Raw genomic sequence first — 18487 nt, 5'->3', positions numbered from 1 at the left:
TTGAGGGAGGAGATCAGCGTGCGCAGAGAGCGCCCAGTCTGGAAGGGCCTTACAGGGCACACTAAAGAGTTTGGAGTTCATCCCAGAAGCAATTAAGAGGTTTTTATTAAGGTAGTGATGCAATTCAGATGTCGACTTTCAGAAGCCTCACGCTGGCTGCAGAGTGAAGAACGGAGATGGCCTTCAGGAGGAAGATGGACAGGAGGAGCCTGTTAGAGGAGTGCAGAAAGGAGTGAGGTCGCTTGACACAGGGCTGTGGCAGTGTGGGGGGAAGCAGGATCTGCAAGGTGGTGGCATGGGCACTTCAGTCAGCAATAAGCCCCTTCCAGGGCAGAGGCTGTGGCTCTTTGGCTCACATTGTCTCACCAGCACCCACCCCAGTGCCTGGCTTATCACAGGTGATGAAAATAAATATGGGCTGAACAAATGAATGAATAATAGGGATGAGTGACTGACAGATGTCAGGGATAAGGGAGTAACAGGAGTCTGCCTTGGAGTTCCATGTGGATGGAATGCTGGTGTCTTCCGTAGATAAGTAAGAAACCACGAGAGGATGAAGTGAGGGCCATTTTATTCTCTCCCTTGTTAGAGATGAAAAGTCCAGCATGCTGTTCATCCTGCTTCCTGGAACAGCACATGTGTCCTGGGATGGGAGCTCTGCTGTGCAGATTCCCCTGTGAGAATCTAGATTCTCTTACGCTTCACCTGGCTCTGCCCTTAGGGCTCTGGGGCTGGGAACACCTTTGACTGGTTTTTTGCAGGGTAAGTAGAGATGACATCATAGCTTCCATGTCTCAGGGGGTCAAAACTGAGTTCCATCTATACCGACACATTTTCCAGAAATGACATATTTGGTGATTCAATGCAATTTTGTTCTTGCTTATCAGCAGGAAATTTACTTTATTGAGAATTCATGAAAATTGATTGTATTTTTAAACTCAAAGATGGAAACCTTTTCGTAAGTTACTGACAAAGCAACACACCTTGGTGCACGACTCTAAGCCCTGTGACAAAATGGCAGTTGGAGTACTGGTGTTCTGCCTTTTGGTGACAAAATAATGACACCCAGTGACAGCTGAGGAAGGCTGGCTGTCCTGTGGGCTCTGAACACAAGCCAGGGACTGCTGAGGCCCCTGTTCACCTGAGGAGAGGAGAATGACACATCTCGCAAGGCCTGGGTGTCTCTACTTTCATCCTATGTCCCCCTTCCTGCCCCAACAGTGTCATCGATCCCTGTGAGCTGCGGATCTGTCTCCCTGTCCCCTAAACAAGAATTTTATCTTTCCAGTTCTCTGGCCTTTTCTCCAACGTCATCCCTCTATCTCTAAAGTATTAATCCCACCCCACCGGCATGTACATTGACTGTAGTATATCCCATCTAGCATGTTCCAGATGAAAACAAAAACAGAGCTTTCCCTCAGCCCCATCTCTTCTTTTAGCTACTGTTCATTTCTCTGCTTCCCTTCATAAACAGCCAGCGTTTACTAAGACCTTAGCTTTTCATAAATTAACGCAGTTAATTTTCACAACCTTTGAAGTTATTACTTCCAATCAAAGAGGGGGATCTCAAACTCAGTGTGGTTAAGCAACATGCCCAGGGTTGCCTGGCTCAGGACTGGTGGAGTCTAGGATTTGAACCCAGGCAGTCTGGCTTCTCTTGTTAGAACTACCTCCTTCCCAGCTAAAATTTCTTCAAGTGTCAGTTTATACATGGTGTTCTGAATTCCTAACTTCTTGTTTATAGTTTTTAAAAATTAAAATTTACTTTTATTAAACGAATGTATGCATATACTTAAATGATTACTTAGAGGCTTATAAAGAAACAACAGTAGTTCCTTGACCTACCTTGCTCCATCCCTACTCCTATTTCTCATTGGCAGTCAATTTCAATCTGGTTAACTATTTCTTCTTACGTGATTTTTAAATAATATGCTTCTACTGCTCTTCCTTCATTCATAAATTTTAGACGTTATTGACTTCTGTTTTGGAAGTCGAGGATTTGGCTGTCCTATAACTCTGTCTCACTGGTCCTCCATCTATCACGTCAATATAATTATATTACAGATTTCTTCTTAAATTCAATTGCTAGTGTATATATTATGATATGACATACTGTGATTACACGAGTATGTAAATGTTTGCTGCTGAGCCAAGTTGTATTTCATTATTTCCTTTACTTGTTGTTTTCTCTTATTTTTACTAGAATTAATTGTTTTTCTCTACGTATTTAGTTTTCTACATGCCCATCACTATTTTTTTCTATACTTTGTTGTACACTTACCAAATTTTTTCCCAAACACAATGACAGAATAGAACAGAGAAAAGAGAGGAGAGAAAAATATTAAAGGAGTAATGCAGGAAAAAATTCTCAGAGTTTCTAGATTGAAAGGGCCCCTGAATGCCTGACATAATGAATGACAAAAGACTGTCACTAATGCATGTAAGTGTGGAATTTCAGAATGTCAGGAATAAAGAGATCTTAAGAGTTTCCAGGGGGATAACATAAAAAAAGGATGAGAAATTAAAATGGCATCTGTCTTCTACACAGAAATCCTGGATGCTAGAAGACATTTGGAAAAATGTGTTGAAGGGAAGTGATTTCCAACCTAAAATTCTATATCCAGCCAAACTATCAAGCAAGTGTAATGAAGAAAAATAGACATTTCCAGATTGACAAGAATATACTTTCGAAAGTTCCTCCAATACACCCTTTCTTAGGAAGCTACTGGATAGTTGGATTGAGCCTTGAATTATCTTACCTTTTCTCTCCTAGCTTCTTTCTGTTTGTATTTTTGTTCTGTTTATTTGAAAACTTCTTTACCTTTTATGTTTTGTTTGTTTGTTTGTTTTTCATGGAGACAGAGTCTCCACCAGGTTGGAGTGCAGTTGTGTGATCTTGGCTCACTGCAGCCTCTGCCTCCTGGATTCAAGCAATTCTCATGCCTTAGCCTCCTGAGTAGCTGGGACTGCAGGCACATATCACCACATCTGGCTAATTTGTTTGTATTTTTAGTAGAGTCGGGGTTTCACCATGTTGCCCAGGCTGGTCTTAAACTCCTGAGGTCAGGCAATCCACCCGCCTTGGCCTCCCAAAGTGCTAGGATTACAGATGTAAGCTACCACGCCCAGCTGAAAAGTCTTTATTTTTTAATCTAGCTCTTCTAATAAATTTTATTACATGTCTCACATTTTTAATTTCTAAGCTCTCTTTCTTCCTCTCTCCAATTATTTTTTAAAAACAGCATTCTGTTCTTATTTTATAGATGCAATAATTCTCATGAATTTTAAGATATTTATGATATACTTTCAGCATTTTCATCTGTTTCTTGCATTGTATCTATTTTTCTCTGAATGTCTTAATGGTCTAATGAAAATTGATTGTCCATATTTGTAAGGGACCACAGGCAGATTTATTATAAAGCTCAACTCAAGTTTCACTTTTGTGAACTCTTGTTTTTCTTAAAGTAGGTGCACACAAAATATTAAACTCCAGGGCTCAAAAACCTAGAAAGGAAGTACTCAAATATAATTAAAAACTATGTACAGAGAAGGGACTTGTTAGCTGGTACTTGACTTAGGTGATTAGAGGATGAGCTATCTTTTTTGGGGAAATCCCTAAATGTCATTATTTGTGGATCAGTCTCTCCAGAGAGGTAATTCTGACTGCTGGCATTCTGAGAGCAGGATCAGTGAAGCAAGGGGTTGGGATCTTCCTGGCTGGTGTGCAGACGTTCACTGAACCCTCTTTTTTCAATCAAGCATCTCACTCCACTCACCTTTTACTGTGCCTGGTGTCCCTCAGTCCAGAGCTTCTTTGGTTCAGTTTTGCAGAGAACAAACTTCTGGTTAGGAAGGAATAGTCACATAATGAAGCGGGGTTATGAAGTTGTTCCGGGAAGCCATTTGGTATTCAAGTTTATAGCCAAGCCTCTGTGTTCAACCCTGAGCCTCATTCACTGCCTTCCACTGTACCTGTTACCTTTGAGCCTGTAAGTTCTCTGTAGTGTGGGTTACCTAGTTCACGTCTTTGCTATTCCCCTCTGCAGTCATCTACGCTTCAGCTTCCTCTACTTTGCTCAATCTGTTACTATATCTACATTTGTTTTCCATTTTCTAAAAATGTATGAACATTTCTAATCTACGATCATTCCAATGGAGTTTGGGGACAGAGGAGTCCTAAATACAGGTATACAATCCACTGAGTTTAATGGGAAGCTTACCCTTTGACTTTTCAACCCCTTCTAGCCTGGTGTCTGCCCCGACCATTCACTGAACTGCTCCTTTCAAGGTCTGCAATGACCTTCAATGGAGATTTTTCCATTTGCATCTTACCCAGCCTTTGAGCATCATTAACTGTGGTTTCTGCTGTCTCTCTTGGACCACTGTTCTCCTTGCACTCCTGTGTTTCCACACACTTCCAGTTCCCCCCTACTTTTTTGACTCCTCTGTCTGGTCATTTTTCTGTTTGGCCTCTATTAGAGTTTCTGATTCCTTTAAAGAGCAACTATCCTGAGAACCTCCACATTTGTATCTCTTCCCAAACCTCTCCTCAGACCCTCAGTTTCCTATATTGGGTGCTAAGTAAAAGCCTCATGAGCATTCCAACTCATCTCCATCCCCCGGCAGCCAATCTTCCTGCATTATCCATAGGTTCCCTCCAATTCTTTCACCACCTGGCAGCTAGAGGAGCTTTCCCAGTTTTGTCCCCTCTAACCCACTGTCCATAAGACAGCCACAGTGAGTCTCCAGATGTGCAAACTGATGTCACTTTATGGCTTAAAACCCTTCAGTGAATTTTCATTGTCCTCAGGATAAAAGCTAAATGCCTTACATGAGTCCTGTACAATATGGTCCTGGCTGCCACGTCGCCTCCTCCCTTGTCAGCCCCCACCCTCATGACCTTGCCAGCCGTCCCGACTCACACCCTCCACATACCTCCATGCCTCGTGGCCTTGGGCTGGCTGCACGCATTGCCTCCTCCCTGTGGAGCACGTCTCGCTTCCTTCTCAGCCTATGTCTACCCATAATTTAAGTCTAGTTATAGGCCTCACCTCTCTTCTGGAAGCCTTCTTTGATCCTCTACCTTTGGATTGTTGGCCCTCCCATGTGTTTTAACAGCCCTGGTTCTTAACTTCTTTTGTAGGACTCATGATATTGTAATAATCTAAGCTTCTGAAGCACAAGGGCCATGTCTTAGCTTTTTATCCTCATTATGGAATTAAGGTAAATGACTGAGGAGCACTGAAAGGTGCTGCTTTTCACATTCAGGCTTAGAGAGCGTGGCTTCGATGAATCAGAACAACTGATAGACAGCGGAGCTAGTTCCCACTTGGCTATAGGTTATGTGTCAACGGTCTTAAAGTTTTTTTGTTTGTTTTGTTTGTTTGTTTGTTTTTGAGACAGAGTCTCACTCTGTCACCCAGGCTGGAGTGCAGTGGCCTGATATTGGCTCACTGCAAGCTCTGCCTCCCAGGTTCACACCATTCTCCTGCCTCAGCCTCCCAAGTAGCTGGGACTACAGGCACCCGCCACCACACCCAGGTAATTTTTTTTTTAATTTTTTATTTTTTGTAGAGGCGGGGTTTCACCGTGTTAGCCAGGATGGTCTCAATCTCCTGACCTCGTGATCCACCCGTCTCAGCCTCCCAAAATGCTGGATTACAGGCATGAGCCACCACGCCCGGCTGGTCCTAATAGTTTTGAATGGTCCTTGCTGAAAACTGACTTTTGGTTTGGTCCTTTCTGCAGATGCCACACCTAATCTTAAATGGGCCAGTTTCTTTCCTTGGGCTAAACCATTCCAGTTTTACTCCAGTGGAAAAGAAACCCAGGGGAGCTGAGCTCCTGAGAACAGGACCCCTGCGGGGAGGCGTCACCGGGTCAGGTCAGCTCTAACTCATGGTTATTATTTCTGTCCATACTTCAGCACAACTATGGGGGTTTTAGATGTTGCTTAGGTCCCTTTTTATCAAGAATCTCTCTTCCAAATAACGCGTGAAGCTCATTAACACAACATTTTATAAAGACAACAAAAGCATCAGTTTAAAAGAACTAAGCCCATGCTATGGAATGAACAATATATAGTTTAGTAGGAGTTACCTTAAGCATAGATTGATCACATAGGCAGTCACTAGAGTGTATTTCAGAAATTAATTGCTAATCCATAGCAATTATGTTTCCAGGTTTTTTGGTGTGTACGTTCACTCACTAACTTAGTAAATACTTAATGAGTTCTATTACTGTGATAGGTACAGATGGATCAATGAAGAGTGAGACTCTTTGTATTCTGCAAAACTCTTCCCAGGTGATTCTGATGTCTTATCTGCATGTGAGATCTACAGTTCCAAGGGTTTTGGTTGTAAGACTCACCACATTCTCTGTTCGTTCTATAGATATCTAAGTCTAGGTCCTGGCTTTTGCCTTTTCTGGGTCTTCATCTCCAATGATTCCACATCTATGCCGGTCCATCATTGTTCATGTGGAATGGACGTTCCAGACCCTTCACAGCCTGGCCCCAGCTTGCCTCTCCTGTTTTACCCTCAGCTCCTCCTCCCTGCCCTGCATGCCCCACCCTTCTGCAAGCAAGGCCAAGTTTCACAAACACACTAGGCACTCTTTGCTTCTGTGTCGACCCGTTGTCAAATCTCCTTACTGTGACTGCCTTTTAGTTCCTGTCGTCCTCCTCTTCCTCCAACACAGCCCCTGCTCATACTCTCTCTGGGCTCCTGTAGCACCCTATTCAAAGCCCTGAGTCAGTAATTCTTCAGCACACGGGTGGTTTGTTTTCACAGTGTAAGTGCCTGGAGCTCACTTCTGGAGGTTCTCAATGTCTGGGATAAGGGTCAGCAGAGGTATTCTGAGAGACCCTTCCCAGGTTATTCTGATGTCATATTTCCATGTGAAATCCACAGTTCCAAATGTTATGGTTGCAAGAATTACCACATTCCCTACCTGTTTGTTCTGTAGATATCTTTGTATTCACACTCATTGTCTTCAGGCAGGACGATGATTTAATTATGTGTAACCTTGGCAAATAGCACAGAACTGATATAGGAACTGCAAACATTTACTATGGAATGTAGCTCTAGGGAAGAGATATAGGCGAAAGCATCAAGTGTTTCAATGGAAATTTGGTTTTGCTTATAAAGCTCCTAGTGAAAAAACCAAGTGCCTCAGTCTGTTTTGTGCAGCTTTGACAGAGTATGTGAGACTGGGTAATCTATAAGGAAATAAATTTATTTGTTTCATGGTTCTGGAGGCTGGGAAACCGAGAGCATAATGCTGGCGGCTTGCAAGAGCCCTCTTGCGGCATCATCCCATGGTGGAAAATGGAAGGACAAGAGCGTGAAAGTGGGAGAAAGGAAGCCAAACTCACCCTTTTATCAGGAACCCACTCTTGCAATAACTAGCCCACTCCCACGATAACAGCATTAATCCACTCATGAGGGCAGAGTGCCCAAGACCCAAACACCTCTCATTAGGCCCCGCCTCCCAACACTGTTGCGTTAGGGATTAAGTTTTCTTTTGCGGGGACACATTCGAATCATGGCACTGAGTTATAGATGGAAGTTACAGGAACAGTGCCAGATGGTTTTTCAAAATATCTTAAGAGGTGCCCTGATTTTGAGCCCCACAAGTTCCTCCCCTCTATAACCTGCCTTCTGTCTGGGCAGTTTATGAGGTCATTACAGGGGCTATTAAATACCTATGCCCTCTCCTCCTGAGTTATGTGAAGTAAGAGGCAACATGTACTGGAATCCTCTCCTCCTCTGCTGGTCTAGACAGAAATCATTTTTTAAAAATCAATATAAAAATGCTCTCAGGTGCCAGCAGATGCAATTATGTATCCTTTGATATAAAACGTATACCAGTAGGTACTGTTGTAAATCGTTTGATATACAATATATATTAGGATTTATTTTGAAAAGATCTATTGGAAAACTAATTTGGAAGAGAATTGAGTTCAGTGTCAATAGTAATTTGCACTGTTTGGACATTGCTCATGAAATCCATGTTTTTGACATCTTTGTCTTTCTGAATAAAGATGGTGTTATATGATACGCCTCTGAACTAAGTCTTTGTAGCAAGAATCAGGAATGAACTCATTCTAAGTGAGATGGATTGTAACTCTTGCCTCTGTAATCTGATAATGTTTGTAACACTGGTTTCAGTGCTTCACAGATATTTAATGAATATGTTTTAGCAGAGATATTTCAAAGAAATAATAGTAGTGCTATCCACTAATGCCAGTGATGTTACCTAACCCTCCATCAGTAAGGGATAAGCTTCGAATGTTTTTTTTTTTTTTCCAGATAATGGAGATGATATACACCACCCCATCTAGGCCTGCCAGATTAAGCAAATAAAACTATGGGATGCCCAGTTAAATTTGAATAATGACATGCAGTAGATAGCAAGTATTTACACTAAAAAGTCATTATTTATCTGAAATTCAAATTTAACTGCGCATCCCACATTTTATATGGCAACCTGGCCCTATCCAAAATCTCTCTGACACCCACCTCTGCCCCAGGGACCAGACAGACCCCGTGGAGTGATCAGCATCTTCTGTGCCCACTGAGCAGACTCGTGACATAAAAATACATTCACTAGAGACCACTTCTGATCATTTGAGCATATACTTCCTGTGACTGATAAAGCGGAAAATTATTTCTTCATTGAAGTGTTCATACAGAGCACCTTGACCGGACCTCTAAATACAGCAAGAGTGGGTTTAGCTACTTTGTTCACAAGGAGTAAGTATTGCCTTCCATTTCCATTCCACCCCAGCTCAAAAGATTAAGAAAAGTTCTCACTTGTCTCTGGAATGTGACAAGTTACTTCCTCGACCTCCAGACACCGAATTCCGAAGGAATTACCAAATTCCAGCTAAAATTCCTGAGCTTCAGGATTTCAGTTTCAAATACGGATGCTACTCAAGCTTGCCCGTTGCTTCTCAGGGTCTAGGTGAGTAGAGCTGCGGTTTCTTTTTCTTTTTTTTTCTTTTTTTTTTTTTTTTTTTGAGATGGAGTTTCACTCTTGTCGCCCAGGCTGGAGTGCAGTGGCACGATCTCGGCTCACTGCAATCTCCACCTCCCAGGTTCAAGCGATTCTCCTGCCTCAGCCTCCCAAGTAGCTGGGATTACAGGCGCCCACCACTACACCCGGCTAATTTTTTTGTATTTTCAATAGAGACAGGGTTTTGCCATGTTGGCCAGACTGGTCTAAAACTCCTGATGTCAGGTGATCTGCCTGCCTCAGCCTCCCAAAGTGCTGGGATTACAGGTGTGAGCCACTGTGCCCAGCCCAGCTGCGGTTTCTAAAACAATCTCATAGATCCTAATCCCTGGCCCCAAAACTTCTCAACACAGAGGGCGCTGGCAGCCCGTTTTCATAATAGTCAAGAAGAAAGCCAGGGATTCTGGCATGAAGTCAGAACCTCATCGCTGCGGCTCCCAACCTGGAACCCGGGGAGCCAGTACATTTCAGAAGATGACTGACTGCTTAGGCCAAGAAATGAGTGTCATCCCTGCTGGGGAGGGGCAGTGGTTGGGATTAGGGGATACTTCCTCCTTTTAAAAAATGAGAGGAAGGATGCAGTTACTGTAAAGTGACAGAAAGCGATGAGTCGGGAATCCAATTTAGTCTCAATTTTCTACTGGAAGTGTATCCACACGTGCATCCCTTGAAAGTTTTTCAAAATTCCGTGACCAAGCCACCTCCAAGCTACTAGTTAAGCAGAAAACGTGGTGTCAGTCTGAGACATGATTCATTCCGGGCATGGAGTTGGGATCAAGTAGTACCTGAGACGATAATCACAGAATTAATGCTTAGCACCTCGGGGTTAGAAGGTGGCCTAGAAATTACCTCGTCCAGAGCCTCATGTAGTGTGTGAATCTTCCTGACTCCATCCTTGCCAAGGGGTGTCAGTGACCCTGCGTATCCACTTCAGGGTAGCCCCATGCCCCCTCGTTGTCCGATGCTCCAACTGGGTAGAAGGTGTAGCAGCTGCAATATTCCTTGCTAAACTTCTAGCCCCTGGTTCCACTGCTTCCCATGGATGTTAATTAGTATAAATCTATTATTCTATGAAAACCTTGCCATATGCCTTCTAAGCCTAAGTCTTCTCTTTTCCAGTTAGAGCATTTCCAGGCCCTACAAACACTCTTCTCAGGGTAGCAGCGTCAAATCCCCTCACCAGTCTGGGCCCTCCATTTGCTCAATGACCCCTTAAAGGGGATCCCTGGAGCTGGAAACTGCTCTTAAGGTTTAAAAAGATCGGGCAAATTGGTTTTTACATCGTGACTTTATTACTTTTTTCATTGTAGTTTCTTGAATATCAGAACTCACATTAAATGAGCAATATTCATAATCAAATATAAGTGATTTGGGTGTTGCCTGCACCTCATACCCCCATTAGTCCAAATGGACAATGAGCCATGACTGTAAACATCATCGTTCTTCCACAATGCTCATCCGAAGATGCCTAGGTCTCTGGAGGGAGGTCCCTTACTGTGCCATCCCAAATGTGCACAGGAGATGTCCTGAAAGAAAAAGAAGCTTCTATGAGGACCTTTGTTTATTAAGCAGGCAGTGAATGTCACCATCATAGCGGCCAAAGGCAAACTTCCTCTTTACCCTCTGAAAGTTTGCTGAAAAATCAGCTGACAAAAGGCAGATTAAATGGAGAAAAAGCATATAAATTTATTCACATGCACGGGAGTCAAGCAAAATATAAGAACTCAAAGAAATGATGGGAGGGTTGATGATTTTATACTATCCTGAGGTTATAGAAAGAGCTGGTTAAACAGGTTATGGGAGGGGGAGAAGAGGAGGCCAGGCTAGCAAAGGTGGTCTTGTTTAGTGGTAGCAGCCCTCAGAGAGAATGATGGTAAAGGTTTCTTTTAGACCTCTAAAGTCTGATCTTAGTTAATCTTTCTTAGATCCAGACAAGGGAAGGCCTTGGAAAGCCAGGCTGCATCAGTGCAGATTCCCTACGGATGCAGGTCACCCCACTCTCAAAGACAACTTTGCAGGGCTACCTCTGTCTGCAGACCTTCTCAACAGCCATCTCAAAGTATATCAAAGACGTGTAATTTGGGGTGAAATATTTCAGTTTCCTTCACCATCATAACACACTGACCTGCATAAGAGTCAAGTTTAGGGAAAACTTCTCTTCTGAAAGTGACGGTCAAACTCACCCTTCTGGTCATTGTCTCCCATCACTGCCCCTTCCAGCAGCAACAGGCTGGAAGTCCCTGTAGCTCTGCTTAGCCCTGGTCAATGGAAGAACTGGTTTAATACAGAGCCTTAGTGACCAGCATCATGAAGGATACTGCCTAAGCTCAAAGCTGGGCTGGGGGCTGTCAGGGTCATTTTCAAACAATAAGGGTAAGACTGCTGTGCTTGGGTGCCAGCCTCCCAGCTTGTCCTCCCCTGTGTATTTCTGTAGTGCCTTCTGTGCTGCACAGCTTCCTGAGGAACCAAGAGCACACAAAGAAACAGACCACGTACCAAAGTGACTACGACAAAACCTACCCAGATTTCTTAATGCTTTTAAACTCATTTACTTCCTCTCAAGTCAAAGAGTACCTCCAGAGTGTTTCTTACAAAGGTAAGATGAGGTTTTATTTCATGCACTTACAGATCATAATATGTTGCTTTTGCCAAATAGAAACTGTTCCAAGTTCTAGCCACTGGAATTGAATGCCCACAAAAATGAAAACATTGCCTCAAAAAATAAAAAAAATCTCATGGTGTTGTGCAAACCTCAATCCACTGAAAAGACATTTTCCTTTAAGGAGGCCCCAGTGACTTATCCCTACTTATTAAAAAAAGAGACACACTGTTTTCACTCATTTCTGATCTCATTTTGCCTGTAGTTGAATTGCTGCAGGATGATTCCTCTTTTTCTTAGAGCTAATTGATTTCTCCTCTGGGTGTTTGTACAGTCACATTGTTTTGCTGTACTTTGTCTAATCTTTATTTTCTCTTGCTGGTACATTTTTGTGACAGGCTTTTTAATGTACAGGAAAATCTCTATATGTCACTCTCTCAAGGAGAGCGAATGCCATTGATGTGGCTTCACTCCACATGACAAAGACTTATCCTAGTTTGCAGCCAAGTGACTGGAATTATTTGGGAGCATCTTAGGGGCAACTGGTCAGTCTAACTGAGAGTGTGTAGAATGTCAACTCAGAGAATAAGAGAGCTTGAGGAGAGGAGACTGAGCTCTTCCTATAACCTGCCTCTCAGCATCCTACGTGAGGGATCACACATTCCCCGCTCCTCCTCATTTGTGGGCACAACACCCAATGCAGATGTAAAAATTTATATAAAATGTATTCATATGCCAACTAAACTAATGTATCACATACATTTATAAAATATACAAACTGTTAGAGAAGGAAGTAAAAATCGAATATCAATAAAGGTCTAATATTTATTCCTGTACCCAGCTGACCATTTTCTGTACCCCATTTTGTGCTCTAGGCTATATGGGGGCTACTAATTTATTGTGTGCCCTGTGATGAGGTTGAGACTTCCACTGGCCATGTGGGATCCCTCCAAGTGCTCTCTGTTTCTCGTCTGAATCTCTTGGGCCTCCAGGTGCTGTCCCCAGCCACAATCAGAAGAGCTTGCACCTCTGAAATCCTCACTGAAAACCTTGTTTATGGGATCTCCTGCCCTAAGAAACACTGAAAACCTACTGTAGGCAAGGCTGACAGGGAGGGGTGTGTGTGTGTGTGTGTGTGTGTGTGTGTGTGTGTGTGTGTGTTTTGGGAGAAAGGAGGTATTTTCCACTCTCACACATTAGGGCTGAGAGCCTAAAGACCCTTCTAAGAACTTGAACGTTGCGTTTCAGGGAGGTACAAGAAGCAGGTGTTTCCCTCCTATTGAGACAGGAGTATGCATTTTCTGTTGAGAGAAAGGAACATGGAAGGAGTATGATGCCTCCCTGCTCTCCAGAGATGCCTCTGGGCCAGTCTGGCACTTCAGAAGAAAACCAAGAGGCTCCTAAGGGTCCACTGGCTCAATCTTCCCAGAGGGCCCAGGCAAGGCTCTGCGGCAAGCTCAAGTCAGCCCGCCTGTTCTTGCTCTCAATTTTGTATATAAAATTATCCTCTGCATTTTACAAGAAGATCTTTTTACCTTTAGGATCCACATCTGTTGGGCCCTGTAGAAAGAGGATTTTTGTCTTTGCTGAGCAGATGCTCCCATCTGCCCAGGGACTTGCAACGCAGATGCAGCTGTCATTTCTCTGCCCCCATGGAAACCATGGTGGCTGCAGGCACTGCTGTCTCTGTGTCAGGTGCAATCCAAGCCTTAGTGGCGCCCCCTGAGGGTGAACTAGGGACTCCTCAAAGTGCTCTGACAGCCTTGGATCTACATTCTCCAAGATACCAAGATACCATAAGCTGATCTTTCAGGTAAACACTCTGTCCACCTAATGGGGCTTTCCTCCCCAGACAGGTGAGGTATGACCTGTTAGCTAACAAGGTAACTTAGAATAAGCTAAGGTTTTGTTTCTTCTTAGCTCTTCTGCTCTCCTGGTTCCCTCGGGGCAGCACCAGGGGCAGGTGCCTAAAGGCTCATGCCCCAGAGCTTTGCTCTTGGGTGCTGCCTTGGGTTGATGCAAGATCTGCTTCCCATGGATTTTCACTCCTCTTTTCAAGCTCTGCTGTAGAATGGCCCACTCCTCAATGCCAGCTTTGTTAGAAGCTGAAAAACAAATGGAAGATTCCCTCTGAATTCTTATGCCCAAAACCTCTTGTCATTTTCTAGTGTCAGGGGTGGCACTGATGCTTTTCAGCTGGTGAATATCACGGCAGAGCTTTTGTAGCTGAGTACATATGCAGATAATTTAAGAACCTGGCAGATGTGTTAGGCAGAATTATTATTAACTCAGCTTAAATTATTTTACAGAATTATCTCTCATAGATGGTAGGCTTTGATGGAATAGGAGCCTAGAACAGGTACATTTTGAGAGAGAGAGAGAGGGGAGAGAGAGAGAGAGAGAAAGAGAGAGAGAGAGAGAGAGAGAAAGGGAAAAGACCAGGCTAGTTCTTAAGTAATGGACAAAGTTGGATAGGAGGTGAGGGTGTGGGAGAGAGATGGTGTGTGTGTAGGGGGTAAAACACAGAGAAGAGAAAACTCCAATATGACAAAAAATAAAGCTGTGAAAGCATAAAGGAAAGAGAGCTGAAGGCAAACCTTTCATTTCCACTAACTCTGTGTCACCACTATTTGGTATTCAGTTTATTTATAACTTGAGGAGGTTGAACTAGTTATCTTTGGTGGCTATTCTACTTTCAAAATCATTTTAATCCCCAAGTCCGCTTCAGACCACTCAAAAGCTTACTCGTTGGGCAACTGTTTCCTATTGGTAAAGACTGTGTCATCAGTCCACTTTTCCCCCAGTTGAAAGGTAAAATGATCTGAAACCCAGTTTTCTGTGAATTTGTTCAGCTATGGCTCCCTCCCCATCTCTTCCTCCAACTGAAACTCCCACAAATGGCCATGCAAAAGGTATTTCTTCCTAGCCTGTGATTCAATATTAAGAATCAACGTATTTACTCAATAAATGCTCAGTTGATACAAAGATAAATAAGGAACGCTTCTTCTCGGGGAGCTCATTATCTGGTATGGGAGATAAACACATAATTAAAATGTCACCAGTTCTGTAATCAAAGTAATCTTTGGGTATGGTAGCAGCCTGTGAGGGGTACTCCCAACCCTGTGGATGGACAGGAGATGAGGAAAGGCTGCCTGGAGGAGGGATCCTTTAAGTCTTAAAGATGAATCTGCATGGTAAAGAGAAGCAGGACCATTCCTGGCAGAAGCAACAGCATAAACAAAATCATGAGGAAATGAATTTGCATTCATACATAATAAAGATTGGTATCCTTTGACTTACAACAGGTAGCCTTTTTGAACAGTTAAATTGACATTAAATTTTACACACTCTCATCCTTTTGTACTAATTCATGTAAAACTTGATGAACCATGTATGTCTATCTCTGGTATCAGAAGAAAGGATCTTTTCTTATATTAATATAAATTCTTTGCTATAAATTCTTTGGTAATAGATACAATGCTTAAAATGTTTAAAACTAGAAAGACTGACAATAGCAAATATCAGTGAGAGGAAGCAGTCAGAACCCCATATAGCATTGGTGGGAATATTAAAGAGTAATGAATACAATCACTTTGTTGTTGTTTTGTTTTTGTTTTTGAGACAGAATCTCCCTCTGTCACCCAGGCTGGAGTGCAGTGGCGCAATCTCAGCTCACTGCAACGTCTGCCTTGAGGATTCAAGCAATTCTCATGCCTCAGCTTCCCAAGCAGCTGGGATTACAGGTGTGTACCACCATGCCCAGCTAACTGTTTTTTGATTTTTTAGTAGAGACAGAGTTTTACCATGTTGGCCAGGCTGGTCTCAAACTCCTGGGCTCAAGTGATCCACCTGCCTTGGCCTTCCAAAGTGCTGGGATTACAGGCATATGAGGCACTGTGCCCAGCCATCAAAGAGGACAATCGCTGTGGAAAGAGGTCTGGCAGCTTCTCCTAAAGATAAATATATACCTACTCCATGACCCAGAAATTCCACTTCTGGGTATTTGCCCGAGAGTAAGGAAACCATATGTCCACAAAAGGACATGTGCAAGAATGTTTATAACCACTTTATTCTTAATAGTCTCAAACTGGATGCAACCCAAATCTCCAACAGTAGGAAAATAGATAAACTGTGACATTCACATAATGAAATACCACTCAATAAAAAGAAATTAGTTATTGATATATACAACAAAATGTATGAACCTCAAAAACATGCTGAATGAAAGAAGCCAGACACAAAAGAATACCTTCTGTATGATTTCATTTATTTGAAGGTCTGCAACTGGGAAAACTTACCTTTGATGAAAGAAACCAGAACAGTGGCTGTCTTGAAGTAGGGAGTGTTGACTGGGAAGGGGCATGAAGGGTCTTCTGAGATGGAAGGAATGATCTATATCATCCTGTGGTCATGGGTTACAGTAATGCATGTGTCACTTCATCTAACTGTACACAAAAGATTAGTGAATTTCACTTTATGAAAAGAATACCCAACTAAAAAAATACTGGAGACAAGGTATGGAGTACGGTAAGGATGCTTCAAAATTAAACATGAAATCACAAAAACAAATAAATAAAGACAAAATTGGAGAGAAAACAGGAACAAACACACACAGGCACACATACGCACACACACACGCACACACAGACATCCCTGATCTACGGGCCTCCACTGGCATTCATGACATTGAGCAGGATAACATGAACATTGAATATGAGCATGACATCATTTGCATTTTCACTCCTTTTTGGTTTTGGCTGCACGGGTGATAACTGCTGGGAGTGAATAAAGTTTTACAGCTCCACTCTGTACTATTAAAAATATATATGATTAGGGGCTGGGCGCAGTGGCTCCTGCCTATAATCCCAGAACTTTGGGAGGCCGAGGCAGGTAGATCACTTGAGCTCAGGAGTCTGGGATTATACTAAAAGTACAAAAATTAGCTGGGTGTGGTGGCGCATGCCTGTAATCCCAGCTACTCGGGAGGCTGAGGCAGGAGGATTGCTTGAACTTGGGAGGCAGAGGTTGCAGTGAGCTGAGATCGCACCACTGCACTCCAGCCTGGGCAATAGAGTGAGACTCCATCTAAAAAAAAAATTATATATATGTATATATGATTAGGAGTAGGGAATCATAGATGTTCAGAACCAGACAAGACTCCTTAATGTTACAGATCAGGAAATGGAGGCCAGGGAAGGGAGTTGAAGGGCCTTCCCAAGGTCAAACAGTTACCATTCAAGGACAGCAAAGCTTACCAATGTTGGTGGGTACAAAAACAGCCCTGGCTTCTATGAAAATTTTGGAACAATAATCTGTATTGTTTATCATCACTGTTTATTACTATGCACCCAGTAATAAAAGGATAAGATGACCATTTATTGTTTTTGATAGGCCAGGCACCGTCTGGGTGCTTCACACACAGTATCCCTAATCTATTCCAACGTCTGTGCATTGCAAGTACTGCTGACTGTATTCAAAGATGAGCAACCGAAGAAGTGGAGAGGTTAAATCATTTGCTAACACTTGCCAGCACAGAACTGAAGCTTAAGCCTGTTTCATTCTGAAATTCGTGTTCTGTCCCTTGAATATTAAGTTTACTCTTCTTAATCAATAATTACACAACTGTGCCTGTTTAGGTATTAGGTATAATAGCCTGCTATTATTTTGATCTCTTATCCAATTTGTGTATTTAGTAATATTATCAGATATTTTCTTCCTTCCTAGAATTTCTCAATTTAGCATTTAAATACTTACATGGAAATGTTCATCCTGTTTTTCTTCATACTTTTCAGATAGACAAATTATTGATCGCTTTATTCGTACTCACTGTGACACTAACAAAGAGAAGAAATGAAAAGAGAAAATAGTACAAGTGAAGAAAATCTGAAAATCAATGGAAGCACAAGGACATTCTTAGTCATTTTCTCAATTATCAAGGAAAAATAAGATGCAAACAGCTTCAATTATGTTGGGATAGTCAAGAATTTGTGTCTTTTGCTTTGCTTTATTTTTAAATAATACAATTATTTAAGGCTACAAAATTTCCCCTGAACATAGCTTTTGCTGTATCCAATAGGTTTTGATACAGTGTTTTTTTCTTTTCCCTTTTGGATACTTAATTTGTGATTTCAATTTTGATTTCTCCTGTGAACTAGGAATTACGTGGAAGAGATTTTTTAATGTCCCAGTAATTAGAGACTTAAAAAATCATTTTATTGCTTATCTCTTCTTTGAATGAGTGAAAGTTTAAAAATCTGCTTTTGGGAAATCAATTACAGTTTTATTTAATGCCATTAATCAAGTATATGATTGTGTGTTACGTGAATATGAGAAAAAAATTATAGTTTATTGTAGTTTTTAAATCCTTTATATCTTTAATTGTATACTTGAATTGTCCAATTCTGAAAGAATATTGGAACCTCCCACAATAAATATATTTTTATTAATCTTCCCTTGTATTTCTGGGTTTTTTGCTTTATGTATGTGACTGCTGTATTTTGTATTCTATTAGGGTTTATGAATTTTATACAGAGCTTCTTCATTGATTAACATTGCCCATTATATGTTATTCATCTTTGGCTGGTTAATGCTTTTTGGCTTTAAATTGCATTTTAATTGATATTAATGTTGCTATTGGTGCTGGTTTGATTTTGGTTTTACCTTTGCATTTGCTCAGTATGTCCTTGCTTTCATTTCCAATCTGTCTTTATAACTTTGTTTCTAGAAATAAATTATGCCTGGCTTTTATTTTGTAACTAACATGACAGTCTTTGTCTTCAGAGAATTTAGTCAGTACAGAGCAACTGTGATGCTTCACATACTGGGTTATGTTTTCTATATCATTTTTTTTGCTTGCCATTTGCTGTTTGT

At 41.9% G+C, this 18487-nt stretch overlaps 1 protein-coding gene across 5 annotated transcripts in view; it reads left to right on the top strand.

Annotated features, from left to right (window-relative positions):
- Positions 1-18063, top strand: part of LOC105485970 (testis expressed 26) — a 40977-nt gene extending 22914 nt beyond the window's left edge. For 3 of the 5 annotated variants that reach the window (XM_011748611.3, XM_024794159.2, XM_024794160.2), the window contains 3 exons: positions 8791-8967; positions 11453-11614; positions 17410-18063. In XM_011748611.3, the coding sequence (XP_011746913.2) occupies positions 8791-8967; positions 11453-11614; positions 17410-17471 (401 nt within the window). In that variant the 3' untranslated portion in view covers positions 17472-18063. Of the gene's footprint in view, positions 1-8790; positions 8968-11452; positions 11615-15242; positions 15361-17409 lie in introns of all 5 variants that reach the window. The other 2 variants (XR_011614919.1, XM_024794158.2) reach the window with 2 other exon arrangements.
- Positions 18064-18487: the final 424 nt, after the last annotated feature.

This window comes from Macaca nemestrina, chromosome 16 (genome assembly GCF_043159975.1).
Source record: "Macaca nemestrina isolate mMacNem1 chromosome 16, mMacNem.hap1, whole genome shotgun sequence".
Lineage (NCBI taxonomy): Eukaryota > Metazoa > Chordata > Mammalia > Primates > Cercopithecidae > Macaca > Macaca nemestrina.
The sequence above is the reverse complement of the archived record's forward strand: the minus strand, read 5'-3'. Positions and strand labels throughout refer to the sequence as shown.